General features: G+C 37.8%; 1 protein-coding gene across 3 annotated transcripts in view; it reads left to right on the top strand.

Annotated features, from left to right (window-relative positions):
- The window catches only part of CDKAL1 (CDKAL1 threonylcarbamoyladenosine tRNA methylthiotransferase), a 626103-nt gene that overhangs the window by 207523 nt on the left and 394184 nt on the right, over positions 1-24396 (top strand). For all 3 annotated transcript variants that reach the window (XM_053920194.1, XM_053920195.2, XM_053920193.2), the window contains one exon: positions 14715-14835. In XM_053920194.1, the coding sequence (XP_053776169.1) occupies positions 14715-14835 (121 nt within the window). The remainder of the gene's footprint in view (positions 1-14714; positions 14836-24396) is intronic.

The raw sequence follows: 24396 nt of genomic DNA, 5'->3' as shown, positions 1-24396 counted from the left end.
GAAAGGAAATTACTTTAAGCTTGAAGCTCTCAGGCTTCCCATGACCCAGCCCTACTGTTAGTGGTCCACTGATCTACCTGGTAAAGTGGTCCCATCCTTTGTTGTTTAAATATTAACAAGGACTTCCCTACTGTGAAATTGGGTAACGTGTTAGCTCTCGCAAGTCTGATAGTGCCTGTGCAGACCGCATGAGGGTGAGAGTGTAAGCATTGTTAAATTCCCTTAAAATGTGTTATTGTAGTCTAGACTTTTGTGAAAACTGTTAATGTAAAATGGTTTAAGTGTAAACATTTGATTTTAAAGTTTGTATATTAATCATTTTCATCAGGAATTTGGTATTTAATAGGAGTTATTTAGTAAAAAAAACACCAAGTAGATCAATTAATCCTGTTTTGAGGCTCACATAGAAAACATGAAAATTAATACAAATAAAGAAAACTGTAATGTACTTAAACATAGACAATTTTTTAATGACATTCTTCCTTGATTTTGACTACCTTAAGGGAACTGGCACATGGAACACTGCTTTTATGCTCTGCATACCTGTCATGTGCTGTAATACTCACCGGAAAAGTTTTAATCTTCATCAAAAGACTCTACTGTTTTTGTCTAGGAAAATGTAGTGGAATAGTTGGGACTATAAACTTAGAGAAAATAATACTAGGAGCTTTATTACACTTTTCAGGTGAGGGCGAACTTGTGGGTTAACTGTGGCGCTTTCTGTTTCGGTGTGACTGTTCTCAACAATAGGCAGTTGTGTTGCGTTGGTGGTTCTCCTTCAGTACTTTAGAGCTGAGGTCCCTAATGGTAGAAATACACAGCGGCAGTCAGGTCATCTTAGAGGTGCAATATCTAAAACTTCAATAGCAAAATGAAAAATACAGAAAAATTATGATCATCTTTGCACAACATTTGAAAACAATTATTTTATTGTCAGTAAAATCACACATCATAGTCAAGTGAGAAAGCTGATAACAGAGTAATTTGATGGCTCAGATGTGACCAGACGAAAATTTTAAATCTGATTTTCTCTTTTTCTTAAAAAATTTGCTTAACAACTAGAAGATTTCATTTCATCAGACAGTTGTAGAATGACATTTATTAGGTGACGCAGCCTTTCCTTAGGAAACCTAATGTAAGTAATAGGCATAGAGAAAGAATACTGAGTTGATTTTAAGATTTTGTATCTAATGTGTGGAAATGTACATCTTTTCTTTAAAAAATTTATTCTGAAACCTTCTACAGAGCATACAGCCTAGAAATAGCAATTACTTCTCAGACTGAGAGAATAAATACCAATTTCATTTCCTTATTAGTTTGAGGACAGGGAAACTCATTGGCAGAATCTCCAGTCAGGATATAAACTATGGATGGATTTTAAGAAGTTTATCAGTACTGCTGGTTTATAGCAAAGCGTATGTTTTACTGAGTAATAAAGAAATAGTAATTGAAGTGCTCTTATGGAAGTTGGTTTCTAACACATTAAATCTTTGTTGTAACTCTGAAAGTTTCAGTGCATCATTGCTTTAAGCTGCACTGAAGTCTGCTTCTGTGACGGGTTAGAATCCCAGACTGAGAATATGAAGAGCCATGTTGAATTTGCTTCTTTTCCTGCTAACAGGTCATCTTTAACAACCCACACAATCTCACTGGTTCTCAGTTTCCTTCATTATAACTTGGATGACATGGAAGGTGCCTTCAACTCAGAAATTCCAGGAGTGTTTGAGTTTGCAATATAAAACTGAGTTTCCGAGTCTGTCATTAGAATGAAATACTTTGGACAGTGATCTCTAGCAAAAGTTGTTAGAAGGGGACTCGCTTTTTCTTGCACCCTAATGTCCATGTGCCGTGTTTTATTTTTCCTTCCCCTTACCTACAAAATGGGGTTGAAGATGTTTGTGGTGGACATACCATGGTTATTTTCCGTGTGTCTCTGTGTTCTCCAGTGAAGAGAGTCTTGAGGAAAGCGCAGTCCTCTGGTCGCTTCGCTCTCCCCTGTCCAGTAGTTATGCCGTCCGGGCTGGTGGCAGACACTACTTCCCAGTGCCTAACTTTTGTGCTTCTTTGAAGCTACTTTTGTTTCTGCCCTGCGGCATGTTTATTTTCAGGACTTGGAGTCAGGCTGTTTTAGTCTTGGTGACTGGGATTGCTGGAGGAAAATAAAATGAAAGGATTTCATGTAAGGTGAGGCTATCACCAGAGTACTGATTCTCAAGCGCATTTCCTGGGAGGGGGAATGGTAGCTGAAAGGGACTCCTAGCCAGAGAGGGGGGATGGCAGGGTGGTTTGTCGGAACCTGGGGAATCTGGGGTTCAGATATTTTGTCATGTGACCCTTCACCTAGATTTGTTGCCATTGTGAACCCCTGATACACCTAGGTGAGGATCATATCACTCAGGTGTCCTGGGATGGGAAACAGCCAGGTTCTCCGCCTTGCTTCTCTAGGCACAGGTGCTAAGGCTTACACAGGATCACGTGCAGCTCTGGCACACTCCCACTTTCTTCCCTTTCCTCGTATTCAAGAAATTGTATCAGAGGGCAAGCGAGTGATTTAATAGGGATGACCTTGAATCTACTTTAACTTATAAACTTAAAAATCATTTGCAAATTTATTTATCAATTCAATTATTTGTGACCTAGTTCCCAGCCCTCCAGAGCTTTAAAAATGAATGGGACCTGACTTGAACTACAGTGTTTGAAAGTTTGGAAGTCTCCTGACCTTCTTGCCTTGGAGAAACATCATTAGCACTATAGGTCTTGGTAGGATTACCATTGCATTAATTATAGTAGCAACTGTAATTAACTTCTCTCTAGCTCTTTGTAACTTACCCTTTTCTCTTACGTTATGTAATTTCTGTGTACTCTATAGGAACCCTGGCATCACTGATTATACAGCCAGGTAGCAGTGTACTAATTTAAACCTAGTCCGCTAATCTCATGTTCTTTGCGTTTGATTAAGTTGCTTACCTTGAATGGAGGGAGGGAAGTGAGAAAGTGAAACCTGTTTATTATTATTTCCTCTCCTCGCGTCTGTTGTTTCAAGTCACTGCTCACCCATTTCTTGTTCTCTTTCATGTTCTTGCTTACACATGTTATTCCCTCACATTTCTTGTTTCCTTTTTTCCCCATCTCCTTTCTCTGAGTTTCACTTGCCATTTTATTTTGTGCCAACATAAGAACGTTTTGGTAAGGAGTTAATAAATATTTGTTATATTAAAAAATTATTAATAGAATATTTTAGTCTTACCTTGCTAAAAAGGTGCTTAAGTTAGGAAATGAGTGAGTAAAAGTACTCCTTAACTGTAAGCAACCAATAAAATGCTAGTTTAACCAATAGAAAGTTGAAGAAGATATTCTACAGAAAAATTCTCTTGAGTATGCGTTTTTAAGGGTAATTTTTGAAGGTTTCAGTGTGATTCATACTTTATACATTTCTTACTGTCATATGGTTAGGCCAAGAAAATTCTTCCACATTGAAAAAAAATGGCCTATTTTTGTATTTAGGCCAGATAAATATTGAAGCTGTAACTAGGAAGATTTTGATGTAGATAACTTTCTGTCTTTAACATTTCATAACCAACATTAATTATAATTTCCCAAAATTAAGTTTTAAAAATGCATCTCAGGCCCACCTAATTTTTACCTCCTAACCTGTATTTAGAATCATTTTTATTTTTGAAGGTATAGTTTTTCAAGTGGGTCACCTTTATGTCACATTTTATTAATCTTTTCAGTAGAACTTGGTTTTAGCCATAGGCTGGTTTTAAGAAGTGGAAAATGAACAGCAAGTGGAATTCTAGCAGAGTGTGCTTGTTGTGTTAACAGTATTGTGTCGGAAGGTACTGTGAAGTACATATAGTCACATATGTACAGTGTGTCCTGCTTTCTCAGCCTCCCACACCAGTGCCGCCTCTCTGCGAAGCCTTTTCTGATACTTCTAGTAGAGTTGACCAGTCTCTCATGATGTACCGATGTTCCTAGGAACATCGACGAGACCTTCAGTGACACTTAATTCCAGATTCTGTTAACAAGTCTGTTTTCTTGGAGAGACTGTAAGTCCCTTTTTAGGACAGCAGTTATGTGGTGGCTCAGGACAGAAGAGGGTTTTTGTTTGGTGGGGGGTTATTTTGGGAGTCTTTTTGTTGTAAGTAAATATTGATAAAATTATACTTCATACACCATTTTAAAGCTCATCTATCGTATTATGAAACTTGTTTCAGTTATGCATATGCATTAATGTGTTATGATATCAAATGTTCAACTCTTTTGTTTTTCTTGAACATTTCTGTACTGATTTTATTGTTGCCATTTCTACAGAAGGGCAGTGGTAGAACCTACATAAGAAAGTGTGAATTTAAAGCTAACAGGTAAGCTCCAGATGCCCTTCCCTGGTCTCCTCCTGCTTAGGTGGCCTTTGTACTGCTCGCAGGGCACATGTGTTCAGCTCGTCATTGTGATGAAATGAAACATAATGAAACAGGTTGATTGAGCATTTCTTTCTACTGTTCTTAAATGGGACTTAAATTGATGGGACTGAGTTTATTCAAATGAGAATTGATGTCTGCCGTGCTTTTGCTCTTTTTTCTTCTTGATGGAATTTTCAGCCAGTCTTCTCCTGCCCTCTGCCTCCAGACCCCAACATCAGGTTCGATTGCTTTGCTAGGAAGCTTTCCAGCAGGCTGACCCAGAGCTCAGGGTTCAGACAGGTCTTCTGAATGTGTCCTTAGTAGAGCTGAAATTGTGTGAAGTGAAAGCAGTTAGTTAGGAGACCAAGAAAACTTGGCATGAGGCCTCTCTGGTGGTGGTGGAGGTGGGTGGTCATATACTAAGGAAACAATGAATGGCCATTAGAATCAGCTGGGAGGAATAAAGTATTGAAGGAAAGTCTGGCTGTTTATAGCGACTTTAGAAAAAAAAAGAACTTTAATGGAAAAAGTGAAAAATAGAAGTCCAAGTTGCCAGATCACTGCTGCTTCTGTAGTATTCTGAAGTTAATTTGCACAAACCACGTTAGCTTTGGGAGCCAGAGGAGGACAGGTTAGTTTGTGTGTAGAAACAATTAATAAATACATACTTTGTAGGTAGTTTTATTTCTGTCACTCAATATATGTGCTTGTATTTTAGGGATTGGTTCTTTTCTATTTGTGAATGATCTTTATAACTGTCTTCCTGATGTGTTCACAGACTGGGCTTTATATATGCGGATGGGATGTTTTCCCTTAACTCTAATACTGCTCAATTCAGGGGGCACAGTAGGGTTTGGGAAAGAGATTCTTGCTCTTGAACATCCATAAACACATGGAGTATTCATACAGCTAGTATAGCACTTATTGTACAAAACATAACTACCTGGCTTGGTTTTTTTTTTCCACATAGGTTTTTCAGTATTATAAATTCACATATGTGCATATAAAAGGAAATTATATAAAAAAAACTAGCTTTTGGAAACCTTATAGGCAAGAAGGGGCTGGAAAGAAGTGTTGAAAGTCATGAAAGGCAAGGACCTACATCCAAGATTACTCCACCCAACAAAGCTATCATTTAGAATGGAAGGAAAGATAAAGTGCTTCCCAGATAAGGTCAAGTTAAAGGAGTTCATCATCACCAAGCCCTTATTATATGAAATGTTAAAGGCAGTCATCCAAGAAATAGAAGATCAAAAACTATGAACAGTAAAATGACAACAAACTCAAAACTATCAACAACTGAACCTAAAAAACAAAACAAAAAAACTAAGCAAACAGGTAGAACAGGAACAGAATCACAGAAATAGAGATCACATGGAGAGTTATCAGTGGGGAGGGGGAGGGGAGAATGGGGAGAAAAAGTACAGGGAATAAGAAGTATCATAGGTAGGCACAAAACAGACAGGGAGAGATTAAGAATAGTATAGGAAATGGAGAGGCCAAAGAACTTATATGCACGACCCACAGACATGAACTAAGGGGTGGGAGAATGCTGGAGAGTGGGGGGGCAGTGCAAGGAGGAGGGGGATAAAGGGGAGAAGAAAACGGGGACAACTATAATAGCATGATTATTAAATAGCAATAATCGATGAAATATACTTAAAAAACTAAAAAATAGCTTTGGTTCAAAATTTTGTAATATATAATTCTTTTGGCTAATGAAATGGTTTACTAACGTTCTTTAGTGAATTAGATCAAATATAAAAACTAGCTCAGAATCAGGTTTTTTTAGCTGATTTATAAATAAGTGCTGAATGCCTCAGGTTTAAAATTAAATTTGTTTTAAAAGGGCTGAAGTTTTTGTGACACTTGTAACAACCTAGAGAGATGTTTATTAAAGATGATTACAAACCCACTGAGACACATTTGACCATTATTTAGAGGAGATGAAATGTGAATTTACATTTAAAATGGAAAAGATAAAAGACATCAGAAATACAATATTTGAGTATGTCCCACTCTACATATAAGACAATTTTCTTTATTCTTCCCTGTATTAAAATTGCATATCTCTATTTTAATCATTTTACATCTTTACCCCTGTCTTCTCAGTGGTCTCATGTTATTATCCGTTGATCTGGTCACGCTGAGTATCTTTCTTCCCATCTGTTCTATTAATATTACCTCCATTAATTTCTTACTATGTGCAATTGAAATTATGTAAAAACTGTTATTTCCACTCTTTTTTTTCTTTCAAACTCTGTTGTTCTGATTTCTTTTCTTCCTTCCTTTCTCTCCAGTCTAGCCACAAAGGGTGAAGGAATTCATAGTAGTTACAAAATAAGTCAGTATTCATAGAGGAGCCATTCATTTCTCATCCCAGCACCAGGCATCAGTGGCTCACCAGAAGGGACCAAACCAAGAGGCACTATGTGCGTGTAACTGTGGTCCTTGCTTCACGGCCCCTTCAGAAATATAGCATGTTCATCTTCAGCGAAAACTTGCTACAAAGCATTTTTCTTCTCACTTTTACATCTTCACTCCCTGCGTATGTTTTCCTGTCCCTCAGTCCTTATTCCCTCTCCTTTGCTTCCCAGAGACATGCCATCTTAAAGACCTCTTCTCCTTCAGTTTTATTCTTTGTTCTGTCAAATTTGTTTGTTTTAGATGGGAATGATATTGCTACCTGCATATATAATGGGTAATGATTTTAGTATATATCTTTATTCTGTGGTCTGTGTAGTTAAGGAGTTAATTTGCAACAGGAATTCTGTTTCAAAAATAATTTTTATCTATATATATTTTTTAAATTGGGGTAACATTCGTTAGTAACATAACATTTTTTATATAATGAAAAGGTTTATTCTGCTAGCTCTTCTTTTTCTTCTTCTTCTTTTTTCTAAAAAGATAATTGTTCTGTGATTGCCTGAATTTCCTTCCTTTTATTGTTGGCCAGATATAATGAGGGACTTCTATATTACTTCCTACTTTGTCCTTAGTGTACTATATTTTCATTCTTTTTTTAAAAAGACATTATTGTTAAGTATGCCACTTTTTAATGAATCATTGGGTTGGAAAATAACTCATTATAGCATCAGGCAGAGATATGTTCCTTTATTTGCATGTAGATAGTGAGGATGAATAATTTATCAAGTGTTATTAGTGCAGGCTGCATATTACTGAAGTCTCAGCAGGATATAATGAAATCTGTCTCATGCTAGTATGAAAATAACATGCCTTTGCATAGTCATTATTGAACTTCTGGCATTTCTAAGAGAACTATTATGTTATCATGCCAATCTTGCTCACCTCTTCATTAACTGGACTTTTGATTGAAGAGTTCAACTTATCTTAAAAGTCTGTGAAGTCTGGTATGCCAAATGCTTGCTTGACTTGAGCTATGTTTCCACATCAGAGCAAGAATTTTCAGAATGAATGACGTATGTAGTGTTTCTTATTAAAGTGATTAGTGCAAATAGGGTATGACGGATGGTTTTATTACTTCTGGTCATGAAAATCTGTCTGTGTAAGAGATGTTTAAGCAATGTGTCTTTCTGAAATGAAGGGTGATGAAACATGTATATAATTGCTTAGAATCTTATATCTGTAGTAATTATGTATTTGAAGTGATTTTAAATAATTGCTTTTAAAAAGGTGGCTTTGATTTGGTTGGGGCATGATTGTGTAAGGAGTTCAACAAATTTTTCACAAGCAGTAATAAAGCTGGGCAAACAGTTAAAAACAAACCATTTCAGCACTGTGGAAATCAAGTAAAAGCACTTAGCAAACTGAGAAGTGTTTGTGTTTTAAAACAACTGAACTTTGAGTAGGAAGACTGTGAGCCTGAGGTATTTGTTTCTTGGGCTACTCCCGTTTTCCTTCCCTAGCCCTGTGGGCAAGGGTGTTCAACAGGGCAGAGTAGGCTGTGAAAAACAGTGTGTTACTGCTGTTCCCAGGACAGCTCCGTTGGTTTCGAGAACTGTCAAAAGTGGAGATTTTGATGGCAAGTGATAGGGAGGGTCATGGGTCTGCTGGCCTGAGGTTTTGGGCCTGTTTGGCACAGAGTGGACAGGCAGACTAGCCAGGCATGGGACAGAGACTGCTGGGGTGGGAGGGTGGAGTGAGACAGTGATAGGAAGCTTGATGTAAATCTCCACAGACTGGAAGTTGACTGGCGGTGGTGCACATGCGTAGCAGAGATGGAGTAGTCCCAGTCCACTCGCACTTCTCTACCTGCTGGAGCCTCCACACATCCGGGGAGGTGGGAAAGGAACCAGGAATGCTCAGGAGAAAGTAAAAGGTGGGGCAGACTTTAAAATGGCCCTAGCTTTGAAAGCCTTTACCAGCTCATACAGAGGTCCATCAGCTGATAGGAGAAATGTTACTGGTGAAGGTGTTTGAACAAATGCATGACCAGTCCTGCTTAACAAAAAGCTGTTGCAGATATAGAGTTGACCCTTGGGAAGTCATGCTAGAGGGAAAAACCAAACAAAACAAAAGTAAGAAGGGACATCAATGATCATTCCTATTATGGAGCGATAGGCTTCATAAATCTAGTCTGGGTAAGTTACTAAGTAAAATCAACAACCTTTACGGTGGGTGGAGAAATCTGAATTGAGATTTGTACAATATATTAACTAAAATATCCAGTATTCAACAAAGTGTTATGATACATGCAGAGAAACAAAATATAACCATAACGAGGGGGGAAAATGCAGTCAGTACAAATTGTCTTTGAGTGATCAAAATTATTGGATTTAGCAAAGACTTCCAAGCACTAAGTGAAACATGCTTATTCATTTAAACAAAGAATGTTGACAGTGACTTGAGTACAGAATTACAAAAAGATAGAAATTATAAAAAAGAACCAGCAGAAATCTAGAGCTAAAAAGTATAGTAACTGAAATGAAAAAGTTGTAGAGGGGCTCAATTAAAGATTTGAGGTGGCAGAAGAAATAAATCAGTAAATTTCCCCTGGCTGGTGTGGCTCAGTGAATTGAATGCTGGTCTGTGAACCAAAGGGTCACCAGTTCCATTCCCAGTCACGGCACATACCTGCATTATGGGCCACGTCCCCAGTAGGGGGCACTCGAGAGGCAACCACACATTGATGTTTCTCTCCCTTTCTCCCTCCCTTCCCCTCTTTCTAGAAATAAATAAAATCTTAAAAAAAATAAAGATAAATTAAATAAACAAAATCTTAAAAAAAACCAGTAGATTTGAAGATAGACTAGTAGAAAATTAACTAATCTGGAAAACAGAAGAATGTGAACAGGACCTTGGAGACCTATGGGACAATATTTAGCGCACCAAGTGTATCATGGGAGTCGCAGAAGGAGAGGACACAGAAAAAGTGCCCCTTCCCCCCAAAAGAATACTGGATGAAAACTTCCCAAACTTGATGAAAATCATTATGGATGCAAAAAAATCTACATGAATTGCATGTAGGAAAATCACAGAGATGCACACCTACACATGTCATACTCAAACTATTGAAAGAAAATTTTGGAAGCATAAGAAAGAAGTGACACTCTATGTAACAGGGAACAACATTAAGATTAATAATTGGCTTCTTACCAGAAGCAAGAGAGGTCAAAGGCAGTGGGATGATGTATTCAGTGCTCAAAGAAAAGAAACTCCACTAACAACTGTACACCCAGCAAAGGTGTCCTTCACAAATGAAGCAAAGTAAGGACATTCCCAAATAAACAATTTGTTGCTATAAAATTTCCTTTACAAGAAATACTAAAAGTTCTTCAGGCGGAAAGGAAGTGGTACCAAGTGATGACTTGAATTCTCAGGAGGAAATGAAGAGTGCTAGATATGGTAATTATGTGGATAAATATAAGGTACTCTGTAAATATTTATTTTTCATATTTTTCCCTTTAAAAACATACAGTTGTATAAAACAATAGTCACAGCAGTATATTTTTGGGTTTATACAACTATATATTAATATGTGTGACAACACATAGCACATAGGAAGAAGAAGGGAGAGGAATGGCACTTGGACAATTGAACCTCCATATAGAAAAAATGAACTTAAACCTTTACTGTACACAAAAAGTAACAAAGAAGACCCTAGACCTAAATATAAAAGCTAAAACAGGAACACTTCTAAAAGAATTTGTAGGAGCAATTTTTGTACCCTTGGGCTAGGCAAAGAGTTCTTAGGTAAAACAGTAAAAGCATGAGATATTGTACAGGACAAAACTGATAACTTAAAACTTCATTTAATTGAAAAACATTTACTTTTCAAAAGGCATTGTCGTGAAAGTAAAACTATAAGTCATAGGCTGAGAGAAAACATTTTCAAATCATATATCTAATTTTTAATAAGCAGAAAGTGTAAGAATTCTTAAAGCTCTGTAATAAGACAGATACTCCAATTATAATACTGGCAAAACACTGGAGTAGATGTTTTTTATTAGTGAAGAGCAGAACCAATTATGTGTGTGTGTTTATATAAAGAGATGTATTATAAGGAATTGGCTCACACCATTATGGAGGCTGAGAATTACCCAAGATCTCAATTCAGCAAGCTGAAGACCTGGGAGAGCTGATGTGCAGTTTCCGTCCAAGTTCAAAAGCCTGTGAATCAGGAGAGCTGATGGTGTAAGTGCTAGTCTGCAACTGGGTGGGCATGAGAACTAAGAAGAGCTGGTATTTCTGTTTGAGTCCAAAGGCTAGAAGAAACCAATGAGCCAGCTCTAAGGCCAGGCAAGAAGAGTTCTTTCCTGCTCAGCTTTTTTGTTCTCTTTGGGTCTTTGATTGATTGGGTAAGGCTCACCAGTGATAGGGAGAGTAATTTGCTTTACTTACTGTCCTGATTCAAATGTTAGTTTCATCACACATCCATTCAAAATAATACTTGGCTAAAGGTCTGGGCATCCTGTGGCCCTGTCAAGTTGACACATAAAATAAACTGTTACAAAATTTTACCAAGCAGGCAAAATTGCAAAATTTTGCATTACAGTTGACTAATAATCACATGAAAAGGTACTCAACATCTTCAGTCATTATGCATATTCATTCAAACTACAATACTATACCACTACACACCCACGAGAATGGCTGTTGTCAAAAAAGTTACACTACGAGATCTTAGCAACAATGTGGAGAAACCCCCATACATTGCTTGTTGTGATATAAAATGGTATCACCAGTTTGGAAAACAGTTTTTTTTCTTGTAATGTTAAATATAAATTTACCACATGACCCAGCAATTCCATTCATAGGAATCAGAGAAACAACAGCATCCACATGAAGACCTCTATACAAATCTTCATAGAAACATAATTATACTAGGTATTAATTGGGAACAATCCAGATGTCACCAGCTGGTCAACAGACTAATAAAGTGTGGTGTATTTGGTATTGGAGTGGGGATATACTGTAAATAAACTTGAGGGACTTTGGGAGGGTGATAGAAATGTTCTAAAACTGGGTTTTTGTGATGATTGCACCACTGTATAAGTTTATTTAAATAATTGAATTGTTTATTCACAATGGGCAAATTTTTAGGATGTACCTTAGTAAGGTTATAAAAAATGTGTATGTATATAATGAGCAAATGACAAAGCAAGCAGAAAATAATAATTGGGGAAGCTAAAGGGAATGGAATTCTTTGTACTGTTTTTCCATCTGTTCTGCAACTTACAATTAATTCAAACTTTCAAAAGTAGAAAAATTTTAACGGCTTTAGAAATGGTCTAATTTTCTTTTGTAATTAGAAAAAATAAGTTAAAAATAATTTGTTTTTAAAAACCCAGTCCTAAAGTGGTTTTTAAATTTTTTATTTTTTACTTTTTTACTTTTTAGAAATACTTTGTCATATAATGCTTATGTTAACTTTCAGAAATCAGTCATTGACAGCATTCCTTTAAAAATGTATTTCCCAGAAGTAAATGCCATACAAGTACTACAATCAATGTAATTTAGAGTCACTTGGATTTAGTCAACTCTGGCTGATTTAAGGAAAAAGAACAGTGGTAGGGATACAGAGTAACTAAAAAACCTGGGTGTCTCCAGAAAACAAGGCAGTAGGAACTGGAGTGATTTTCGCAGTTGTCATTAGAATAGCTCAGCTCCTTGAGTCACTCAGCTCAACTTTCAGTTTCAAAGGCCAACGGGCTTATCTGCATTCAAGTGCCAGTCCCCTTAGTTTGGTGAGGCATGTGGGCAAAGCATTTTGAAAGAAATTGCCATTGAGATAATTAGTAAAGCGTCTTATCACCAAAGAGTATTATTACTAAAGGAGAAGAGGAAATGGTGCAAACAACCAATCCCTGAGTCAGCAGACCCATGACCCACAGGCCTTGCTGCCTGTGCCTGGAACCTAAATCAGTACGGCCTTCAGAGCAGGCCCAGTTGTCTTCAAATCCAGGGAAGATGGTAAAGGAGTGCTGCTTTCAATTCGGTTGTAAGCTGGGTTTCCTAATCCTTTAATGTTTGGGTGAAATTCTGGTTCGTATTAGCATCTTACAAGTAGGAATACTAAAGAAAGAAAGTGATTGACAAATGAATGCATCTGCACTATAGAAGCGGATCATCCAGTGGGCGAATGGTGGTTTCATCACTGTTTGTGCTCTTTGGTATTTTCTAAATCATCCTCAATAGATAAATACTTTCCAACTTTAATAGGCTGTGGCATAGGAAAGCATTCCCTAACTCTTTTTGTATACATATGTGTACATATGTACATACCACACATGGTATTCCCAGAAATGTTAGTAGGTATAAAATAAAAAAGGATCCCATCATTAAAATATTTATGATATATTACATATTCTAACACCTTCCTGGAGATCCACAATTTAACTGTACATTTTAAAATTTTTTATTATTTATGCTGTTACAGTTGTTCCCTCCTTTTCTGCCCTTCCCCACCTCCACTTAGACCCACCTTCTCCCCGCCCTAGCTAATCCACATGTTGTTGTCCCTGTCATGGGCTGTGCACAAATGCTCTTTGGTCAGTCCCTTCACCATCTTTCATCCCGTTCCCCCACCTGTTACTATTTTGTTCATTAGTTTATTGTGTTCATTGGATTTCACATATAAATGAGATCATATGGTATTTTTGCTGTCATTGACTGGCTTAATTCACTTAGCATAATTTTCTCCAGGTCCATCCATGCTGTTGCAAAATGTAAGAGTTTCTTCTTTTCTACTGCTGCATAGTGTTCCATTGTGTACATGTCCCGCGGCTTTTTTATTTACTCATTTACTGATGGGCACTTTAGAGTGTTTCCAAGTCTTAGCAATTATAAATAGTGCTGCTATAAACATAGGGGCACACATATTTTTTTGTATTGACGTTTTGGGATCCATGGGATATATTCCCAGAAGTGGAATTGCTGGGTCAAAAGGGAGTGCCATTTTTAATTTTTTAAGAATATTATCCTTTAATGTATTGTTTATCCTTTAATATACTGTTTTCCACAGTGGCTGTACCAGTCTGCATTCCCACCAATAGCGCACTAGGGTTCCCTTTTCTCCACATCCTTCCCAACACTTGTTTCTTGGTTTGTTGATGGTAGTCATTCTGACAGGTATGAGGTGGTGTATCACTGAGGTTTTAATTTGCATTTCTGTGATGATTAGTGATGTTGAGCATTTTTTCTTATGTCTGCAGGTCTTCTGTATGTCCTCTTTGGAGAAGTGTCTATTCAGGTCTTTTGCCCATTTCTTAATTGGATTATTTATCTTCCCGGCATTGAATTGTATTAGTTCTTTGTATATTCTGGAGAGTGAAACCCCTGTGAGACATTTCATTGGTGAAAATGTTCTCCCATCCATTGGGTTCCCTATTCATTTTGCTGATGATTTCTTTATTGTGCTGAAGCTTTTTAAAAAAAAATTCTGCTTGCTTTTTCTTCTTTGATTTACTATTTGCTTTGAGCAGGTAATCTACTTTTGCACTTTTTTCCCTGGAGTGCAAAGTTGGTTGGAAAGCCAAGTGCCCAAGTGAACCCTTCCTGCTTCATATAAGTATCTGGTCTATGTTAGCGAGCATTGCACCTTGTAGAAAGATATTCTGAGGATATTTCTGTTTCTCTCATCTGTGCAGTAAAATGTGACAATATTAAAAGCAAAGCATTTTTGGCTGTAGGGTATGAATAGTCATTTTTCCCTTTGGCATTATTTCTTAGGTTCAATGATCACATCTTGTCTAGTTTTGTCCCCCCCTCCACCACTCCAATAAAAGAAAAAGTTAAATGCAAATATTAACACATTTGTTGAGAGCAGTAAATTAAAGTGAAATTGTGTGATTCATGCTAATGTATGTTTATGTGCTTTATTTGGAGGTCACTCTGTGAGACTGCTGGGTCAGAAAAAGGATAATGGAAAACGGCTCGGGGGAGCACCGTTGGATTTGCCAAAGATTAGGAAGAATCCACTGATAGAAATCATTTCCATCAACACTGGGTAAGCTGCTCTCAAACCTGCTCATTAAATATTCAGTATACTCCTTGCGTTCTGTGGTTTTTTTCCCTGGACATGTGACATAGAAGAGGAGTTGTACATTTGCATGGAAAAGAAAAATCAAAAAGCTCTGAAGCACATGATTATCGTTCGCTCTAAAATGTTCCCTGTATACAAATTACACTTACGTTTGCAGCAAAGTTTTATATCTTTGATTGATATTATTCTAACTTCTTTTTGGTAATAAACATGGATTTCATTTTCCAGCTATGCCCTTGATTGAAATTGTTAAAAAAAAAAAAAAGGGTATTTTATTGTGGGGAATGGTTAACATGCTCATCATTTTGGACTGTTTTTTTCAGTAGGGTTATAGTAAATATTGCCCAAGATACAAACCATGTTTTGATTATTAACTATCTGAAATACATATTTGAAAATGTTCCTTTTATAATTCTGGAGGTCAGAAATCTTAATACCTGTCTTACTATGTTAAAATCAAGGCTTTTGGGGAAAAATCTGTTTACTTGCTTTTTCAGCATCTGTTGAAATGTTTCCTTCTTCCATCTTCAGATCCAGCAACATTTTATCTCTTTGTGTCTTCCATAGTAGCATCTCCCTCTGATTCTGCCTTTTCTTCTTGTAAGTGATTATATTGTGATTCAGTGGGGGCACCTGAATAATATAGGATACTCTCCCGTATTTACTGTCAGAGGATTCGCAATCTTAATATCATTTGCAACCTTAATTTCCTTTGGCAGGCAAGGCTCTAAGAGTTGGGATAGATATGAGAGAAGATTGTAGGTAGAGAAAAGAATCAGCACAGGCACAGGAGTACCCCATATAGTTGTTTGTAAAGCAGATAATTTTGTCCAGCTTGTCTGGAGTTTTCCTTATATGAAAAGAAAAGTGTGGTAAATTATTTTTATTGTGAAGAATCTAATTACACTTAATTCAGTGGTAAAGGAAAAGGAGAGCCACTCAAGTCTGCAATGGAGGTGAGAAATAAACACAGATAGGCATTAGGAAGGTTGTTCTGGGACCAGCGTGTAACGCATCGCAGCCAGGAGGCAGTGAGGGCCTGAAGTGGTAGTCTGGGAACAAAAAGCAAGGATAGCAGTGAGCCGTGGGAATGGTTGTGGACACTGGCTTTGGCCCACTCTGATGAAGTGATTTGTACTGTGGATTTGGAAGTTCCAAAGAGTGGTTGGGGATAGAAATACAAGGTAAAAAAGAAGCTTTAGTTGAAGGGGTGAGAGTGAATGAGGTCCCAGAAGGTGAGTGGTTATGTCTGTGTTTGGGAAATAGGGGGACAGAGAGGAATCATCTGGGAAATAGTAGTCCGAGATGATGGTTTTATGACTGGGGGGTGTGATACCGTCAGCTGCTGCAGACCCCGTCAGGAGAAATAATACTGGGCTAGCTGCACTATTTCAGCAGAGTGGGGACATTGGAAACCGGGTTAGAAAAGAGTAAGTTTTGGTATAGGAAGATTACTCTCTTGAGGAGTTGGACTATAAATTAAGAGAGATAATCTTTAGAGAATAGAGAGATTTTTTTTTTTTTTTTAAACCTCAGCTTGTTTAGAGGCAGAGGGGTAAGGATTAGAAATATATGGGCAGGAGAAAAACAGGATTATGTATATAGACAAAGGTAAGTCTTGGAAAGGATGAAGGACACTTTTGTGCCACCTTAGATGTAGGAGTAAAGGATGTGAGGAAGTTTAAATGTAGAACTTTCTCATTTTTCTTAAAGTTCTTGACCAATTGAATGTAGAGAAAGTGGTCCAGTTTCTTCATGCTGTCAGGTAAAACGGAAGGCGGTGTTTCACTGCTACGCCCCTTTATGTTTTAGTTAACGTGCCCCAGTGTTTGCTGGCACTGACTTGAGCTAGGGCTGGTTCTTCCCTGGAATACAGCCCCTCCCTGCCCAGGATGTATCAGCGTTCTTTCCCTCCCTTTCTCCCTTTGGCACTGATGTTTCCTTTTCTTTTTTTCCCCTTACAGTCACAGAAAGGGAAACTTTACTGAGGCCCCAGGGCCTTGGGGTTTAGGCAGAAGGCCGCCCTGCAGGCCCAGGAGGCGGTAGAAGGGCCTTATTTAACCGTTTTCCTTAAGGTGCAGGTTGTTGGTGCGCCTGCACACCTACTTGCTGCAGTGGGCAGTGCAGGGGTGCAGGCGGGCCTGACGCTTGCAGCAGATCATCTTGTTGCAGTTGTACTTCTGGGCGAGCTGGCAGGGAGGGGCTCGATGATGCTACCCTGCAGATGAAGCACCAAGCACAGGGTGGACTCTGTAGTCTGAGGGTGCAGCCATCCTCCAGCTGTTTGCCACAAAAATATTGATGCTGCTGGTCAGGCGGGATGCCCTCCTTGTCTTGGTCTTAGCTTTGACATTCCCAGTGGTGTCACTGGGCTCAACTTCAAGGGAGATTGCCTTGCTAGTCAGGGTCTTACAGAGACCTGCATCTCTGTGTCCTCTGGGGAGCCTGCTTCTCTCCTCCTTGAGGAGAAAGAGCTAACATATAGTTTCTATCAAATGGAGGCTATATCATGTTAGGGTCTAATTATTTGGCCAAAAATAATAATTTCTATGGTAAAGATAAAAAATTTGAAGATTCATGCCAATGTTTCATTGTTCTGGTTAAGTTAGTGGAGTAAAGTCATAGTTCTAATGCACGAGAGAGGGTGTATGCGGATATTTGCGTAGAGAGGTATAAACCCCGTGCTGTGGTCAGGATAGGGAGTCAGCACGTAAACAAAAGAAGTGAGCTGAGGCTGGAAAACTCAGTTTTTGTCAGGGAATCCCATTTGTGTGACTGCCTTATTTTTCCTAGTGCTGAGAGTGGAGCGTGGAGACAGAAGGTAATGTAGGGGACAAAAAGGAAAAAAAATCAGAAATTGGGCCATAAAGAAAATCTGTGCTTTATTATACCTTCTCTGTCACTATTAAAGTCATCGTCTTTGACAATATCCTGGCAACTTTTATTCTTCCAAAGCCAAGAGTTGAGTTCTCATATCGTTTAGTTACTACTATCAGATTATCTGTAGTTTGAAGGATAATCCTCCCCTGGGCCAAACACTTCTTAGAAAAATACTATCTGACCCTGTAATACGTTATTGATATATTTTCTTGTGAAATTTATTTTGTCTTTTTTGTTATTTGATACTGTCAGACATAAAATGATGGTTTATGGGAACCCTTAAGGGGAATCTAGTTTTCTTTGCGATTATGCACTTAAACTTATTATTATTTTTACAAGTATCTGTTACTTTTTCTCCACTGTAACATCTTAGCTCTTGGAAAACTAACTTGAATGTTACCACTTTCTTTCTGTAATATCCAGAATTTAGCAGTCCCTATTCTAGTGCTAGATATATAGGTACCCTCTAAATATTTGAATGAATGAATGAAAGAAGAAGAATGCATATTTATTTTATATAACTGAAGTTATTTTTAGAGAAATATAATTAGTACTAATAACTTTTTGTTATCTTCGTGGTTCTAGTTATTAAAACATGAAATAGTTATCAACTACATATAATCATAATACATTTGAAAGTATAATTATTACATGCTTACCATATTACTAGGTATTGTGTTAGATATTATGATATATACAAAGATAAACATTTCCCAGATCAGTAAGTGACTAACATCGGCTGAATCCAAACGGGTGGCTATAAACACAGAGTTACTTGCAGCTCCGATGTGGGGAAGATTCGGATCTCATTCTAGTCCATATTCAGGGCCATGCTGTTAGGTTCCGGCTTGGCACTGCTCCTAGGCAGCGGCACTCCTGGCCTCCGAACTGAGGAGCCCTGCGGCCCAGAGGCACCTCCCACTGCCCCGCAAGGGGCTGCAGCGGCAGCAGCACAGTGAGAAGCTCTTCTATTGCCGTTGTCAGTGCACAGTGGGAAGTGTAAGCCTCCAGTGCTGTCTTTTCATGTTACTCTTAAATTATAGCCTTCCAGAAAATTGCATTCTATGAAAAAATGATTTTTTGAAGTATTTAACTAGAAGTGCTCTTAAAAAGAATTAAGTTTCCACAGAGATCCTGTTAGAAGTTTGAATATATGTGGGACCATCCCTGCACTAAGGTGAATCTTTTTTTAATATTTTGGGAAGATAAAATTTGGGATATTTTATATTATAATCTCTTTGAAATAACTATATTCCATAATGATTCTTGAGTCCTTATATCTTAAAATGGTGTCAACAAATAAGATACTCTTATTTTCTTAAGTGCATGCTATACTGTTGCTCACATATCCGGCTTACATGAGAATAAACCCTGGTCCTGTTCTGGATTTGCTCTCTTAAGAATAGCATCGTCAGCCGTGGTGCCGTCCTCAGAGACAGCTGGGAGAAGACCGTGACACCTCTGTCCAGGAGGCACTGTACAGGATAACACATCACCCTAAGATAATCCAGCACACTGTAGTCACACACTTATTTTAAAATTATGGCTCTCTATTACTTTACAAATTAACCTAAGCCAATTTTGTCATGCATAGCTCTTAGGGTTTTTTTTTTTTAACAGAGAATAATAGGTACTAATGAGCATTAGTTGCTTCCCTATAACCCAGCTGTCAGATTATAATGAAGGCAAGACTCAGTCCAAAATGTGCAATAAGAATTTATTAAGCAAGGTGGCACAGTCCAGCTGTTTTTGTAAGCTTAGTGAAGACTTAATTCTCCTTTAGGTGATGAAATCAAACCTTGCATGAAAGGGTCACTTTAGCCAGATGAGACAATATTGTCAGCTTTAGGCAACCCAGAATCCTCTGTACAACCTCTAGCCAGGGTGGGTTAGGGACCAAGCCAGAATAGTGTCCTTGATGGGTGAGGCCAGTGCTACCCAACCAGTGGTCTGCGCGCTAGTGCTGGGTCATTAACTACTGACGGCTGGTCTGCAACAAGTATAGCAATTGAGAGCAAACATTTTACAAACTTTCAAGGCAGTTTAACATTACTGCCTTGTCTTGTCATTTATTTTCATTGCATTTCTCCCCCGCCCCCCCCCCCCCCCCCCCCCCGCAAATTATTGGTTTATAGGAAGTTGAAAATAAAAATCCTGGTCTATCACTATAGGCAGTTTGAGATATACTGGGCTTGGCCAGTGTGTTGTTGTGAAGTTCTTTACCTTATTTTGGAAAATATTTTAGCCAATTCACTTAATTTTGGCGCTACTGATTCCACTAATGAAATCCTATGTCTAGTATCTTTTATGTTATTAGTTAACCAATTGTGGTTAGTAGTTAACTGCTACCTTCACACGTGAAAACTTATTTCTGTCATTTATTATGCTAGTTTACAAAGCCTCTGCTTTTGACCAAGGATAAGAGATAGCTAAAACTTAACCCGTAATTTCTGGAAGGTAGCCTTTCTGATTAAATACTAGCAAAGAGAGACCATTCTTAGAGTTGCAGCTTATGCTTTCTGCATTAAATTCTTCAAAAAGTAAATTATAGACGTCTTCACGTGACCTATATGAATCTTGAATCTGGAGGTTATGGCCGTTCTTTTGGCACAGCCCTAAGTTGAGGACAGACCCGTGGTTATTGTTACTGTTCTGTAGGCTTATGGAGGCCAGGAATCTTACCTCCTAGCCATGAGCCTAGCCACCAGCCCATTCTGGAAAAGGAACTAGAGGCCACGGTGCAGTGGAAAGAGCTTTGTGCTTGGGGTTTGGAGTCAGAGACACTGTTATTTCCTAGCTGTGTGACACAATAAATTAGATAATCTCTTACAGGTGACCTAATTTCTAACATGGACACTTGCTAAGTACCATGCGAATAGCCTAACACATTATGGGCACTTTAATAAGTGTTTTCCTTAGATTGACGTTGCTGTATTCCATAGTCTGCCAAAATTCTCCAAGACCCCTTCCTTTCTCTTCATCCTTTGTACTATTTAGGCAAGAAAGTGAATTTAAATTTAGGAGTTTATCCAGTTTATCACCAACTCATCAATCTTCTGCTTGTTCAGTTTTAAGTGAATGCAAAATACACCTAAAAATTCATCTTAGTCTCACACATAACTTTGAGTACAGTGTCTTGCTGCAGTGTTCACTCCATAAATATTTTAGTATTTCAGTAACAGCAGTGCTACTTAAATGCAGACAAAAGTTTTCTGGCTGAGCTGGAGTATAACTCTAATTACTGCTCTTTTGCTGTAGATGATTATTTTGTAGAAAAAAAAGAATATGTTAATTTGGACTATGAATTAAGTCAAACTTGTCTTGAACAATTAAATGTGTGAAATTGAAGTATTTGTGGTAATTCTGAACTTGTTACATTTTTACTTTTATCCAAAAAATAGTTATTCTGAAATTTTTAGCTTTTTTGATATTTTCAATGAAATCTTCAAATACCTTATTTTCAATGAAATATTGTACAGATGAAGTTTTAAAGTAATCTTATTTTTAGTGCATGATAAAGCTGTATTAGGGAAAAATCATTCATAGGAACAGTGGGTGGCACTATTGGCTCACAGCTCCGAGGTAATTATTGTTAAGTTGCAGAAGCTTCAAATGCTGGTTTAATAAATGCCTTTAAGTTAGTGGCCCAGTTAAAAATTTTGGGCAGTATTAAGATGCTGGATTTAATCTTAAATTTTGTAAATTCTTCTTTATGTAATCATTATTTTATATAAACTTTGAAATGAATACATAACCTTTTTAATAATTATATATAAAGAAAGAGCTGGTTTTTAAAAATAATTTTGAATTCTGGCAAGTTATAAGTTATACAGTTGTGCTAACTTAAAAGTGCATTTTATCACTTTTCTGATAAACGGAATAGTTTAGGGAAGGGAAAATAACTTTGAATTTGGATTAAAAAAGTAAAGATTTGAAGATACTCAAATTTAAAAACACAATTAAAGAAATTTTAGATTAAAGTTAATTGATAGAATGCTTAATATTTTCTTCAGGTTAGTTCATAGATTATATGGTAAGGATTATACATTAATTATAAACGGTAATAGATGTTCTTACAGTTTAGAAAGTTTGTTTTATTTCACATGTACAAGACCTTTTTGCCCTTTAAGAAAATGAAACAGCCCTGTTTCTGACTTTTATTTATTCAGCAATGTGGGTGAGTACTTGTTAAGTGCAGAGGATACAAAGACACATTCATTTGGTGTCTGCCATTGAGAATCCCCCAGGACAGAGAATGAAAGGAGCAGGAAGGAATTGGATTGTAACATTGTACCTACCATAGTACAGGGGTAATAAACAAAGTTATCTTAGGACCATAATAGATTGTTTGAATGAGATAGAGAGGACGCCCATAGAAAGTAGGTATTTTGGCCATGTCCCAAATTATATCTCATGGGTGGGTTCAAAGGCAATTTAAGCATGGGGAACTTCTCCTTCCCCACACCCCCCAATAAATAGTGGTATTGAATTGTGAAGGGCCATGTCTTACACGGAGAATGATGAGTGTGGGTTAGTGTGGTCATGTTTTGAATAATGGAATAGTAGGAGAAATGTTAGGATGAGGTAGCGATAGAACAATGTAGGTTGAGATTGGTTGAGTTCAAACTGAGCCTCATCATTGTATCATTTGCTCTTTGACATTGTATAAGTTCTTCAACCCTTCTTTAGGTCTCAATTTTCTCATCTATAAATGAGATGTATTAGTGTTGTGAGAATTGAAAGAGGTCATCTGTTTAATTAACACAAGACCTGGCGTAGAGTATCTGTTCAATATAATTACTATCAAGTTTATTACCATCACAGCTATGCAGAAGACAAACCCGAGGCTTAATTAGATTGCAGTTTGCTTAAGACAGTGGAGCAGGAAGTGGCAGAGCCATGACTTGAATCACATTGTCTAACCAATTCTTTTTTCAATGAAACACAAGTGGCCTCTAGCCCAGTTTGCTATCCTTGCATTGGAATTGTAGTTCTTCAGCTAGTTGAAAGGAAAGCCAGGTAGAGCTGAAGTTGGAGACTAATGTAGAAAACAGCCTACTAAATAGGAATACACGAGGGTTGAAGGATGGGACTGCTCAGTCACTTGGACTCAGAAGTAGATGACTGTCGTACCCTGCTGTTTTGTCTTTTGTTTTCCTAGACCAGTCCTTGAGTTCGGGTGCGTGCAGATCAGCTGCACTTGGAGGGCACAGGGAGCGTAAATGGTTGTATGTATCCGAAGAGCTATCATCTGTCAATTGTCCTGTTACTTCAAGAAAACTTATTTTCTAGCCCCATCAGGAAAGGAAAAAAAAAGTCCCCAAACTGTGTAGTCCAACTTTAAGTAAGTATAATTGGATACACATGTGATTGTGGATAAAGGCCTGTCAGATTTTTCCAAACAAAAATAATATAGATCTCACTTATTTTTGAAACTGCTTTGCTCTTATTTTGCTACATCTCAGCGTGGTATAATAGTTGTTTTATTTTTCCTAACCCTGACAAAGCAGAATGTTTTGTTTGGCTTTTTAAAAAGGCAATAGTGCATGTAGTTAAGACCTCATTTACTTTATCTGAAGAAGAATGTCTATTTTTCTGTAAATCCGCTAAGAAAACTGGGTTTAAGGCAAGGTCATTCTGTAAAATCCTCGTATCTGTTTTTAAACAACGTACGTAGCTTTGTGATTTGTATTGTATAAGACGAGGTGTGTCCGGAAAGTATCCAGCCACATACTATAAAAAATAGAGACATTTATTGAAGAAGATACAAGATACAAGAAACACTGTACATAGGTCAATGACACCTTAGTCCCCTTCGAAGCAGGCACATTGGGAGCTCACACAGTTCTCCCTATCGCCATCAGCCGCCCTGTCATATTTTCCTGAAACTTATCAATGGTGTGACATTTCTTCCCTTTCAAAGGTGATTTTAGTTTAGGGAAAAGCCAGAGGTCACAGGGCACCACATGTGGGTTGTAGGGGGCCTGAGTCACCTGTGTGATCTGATGTTTCTCCAAAAAACTCTGCCTGAGACCTGATGTGTGCGTGGGCACATTGTTGTGATGAAGCTGCCAATCACCAGTTGCCCATAGCTGCAAACTTCTGAATATCTGAATAGTTTCTGTGGAGGAACGTTCAACCTTCATGCAAAATTTGAAGCAGATTCATCGCTCTACTTGCACGGTCATTTTGAATGCGACAGCCACACAGTGCACATGCTCACTCAATGGAGTCTGCCTCCCCCACTGACTAGCATGGTGAAGTCGTCATTGCTCACTCATGCGCATTCCAGTCCACTCTCCTTGGCTGCCCGGTTACATCAATGTCAGGCAAACCATTCTCATTATATTGACAACGGCCAGACTTTTTCTGGACAGACCTCATCTTTTTGTGGTCTTTTTACATTACCCTTAAAATAAGTATTAATCGTGAGAGATATTAGGAGCTCAGGGAAATCTTTCTATCTTGTAAGTTACCTTTTATGTATTCTTCGAACACTGTTCTTGAGAAAAACACAAACTGTCTGAAATAGGATTTCTAGTCCGGTCTCCTCCTCCTCCACTTCCCTCATCTCTGATTTTCTTTTTCCCTCTGCCCCCATCTATATAAATTTATGAGAAAAGGTTATGTAAGGATAGATTTATT

Source organism: Desmodus rotundus, chromosome 3 (assembly GCF_022682495.2).
Source record: "Desmodus rotundus isolate HL8 chromosome 3, HLdesRot8A.1, whole genome shotgun sequence".
Classification (NCBI taxonomy): Eukaryota; Metazoa; Chordata; class Mammalia; order Chiroptera; family Phyllostomidae; genus Desmodus; species Desmodus rotundus.
The sequence above is the reverse complement of the archived record's forward strand: the minus strand, read 5'-3'. Positions and strand labels throughout refer to the sequence as shown.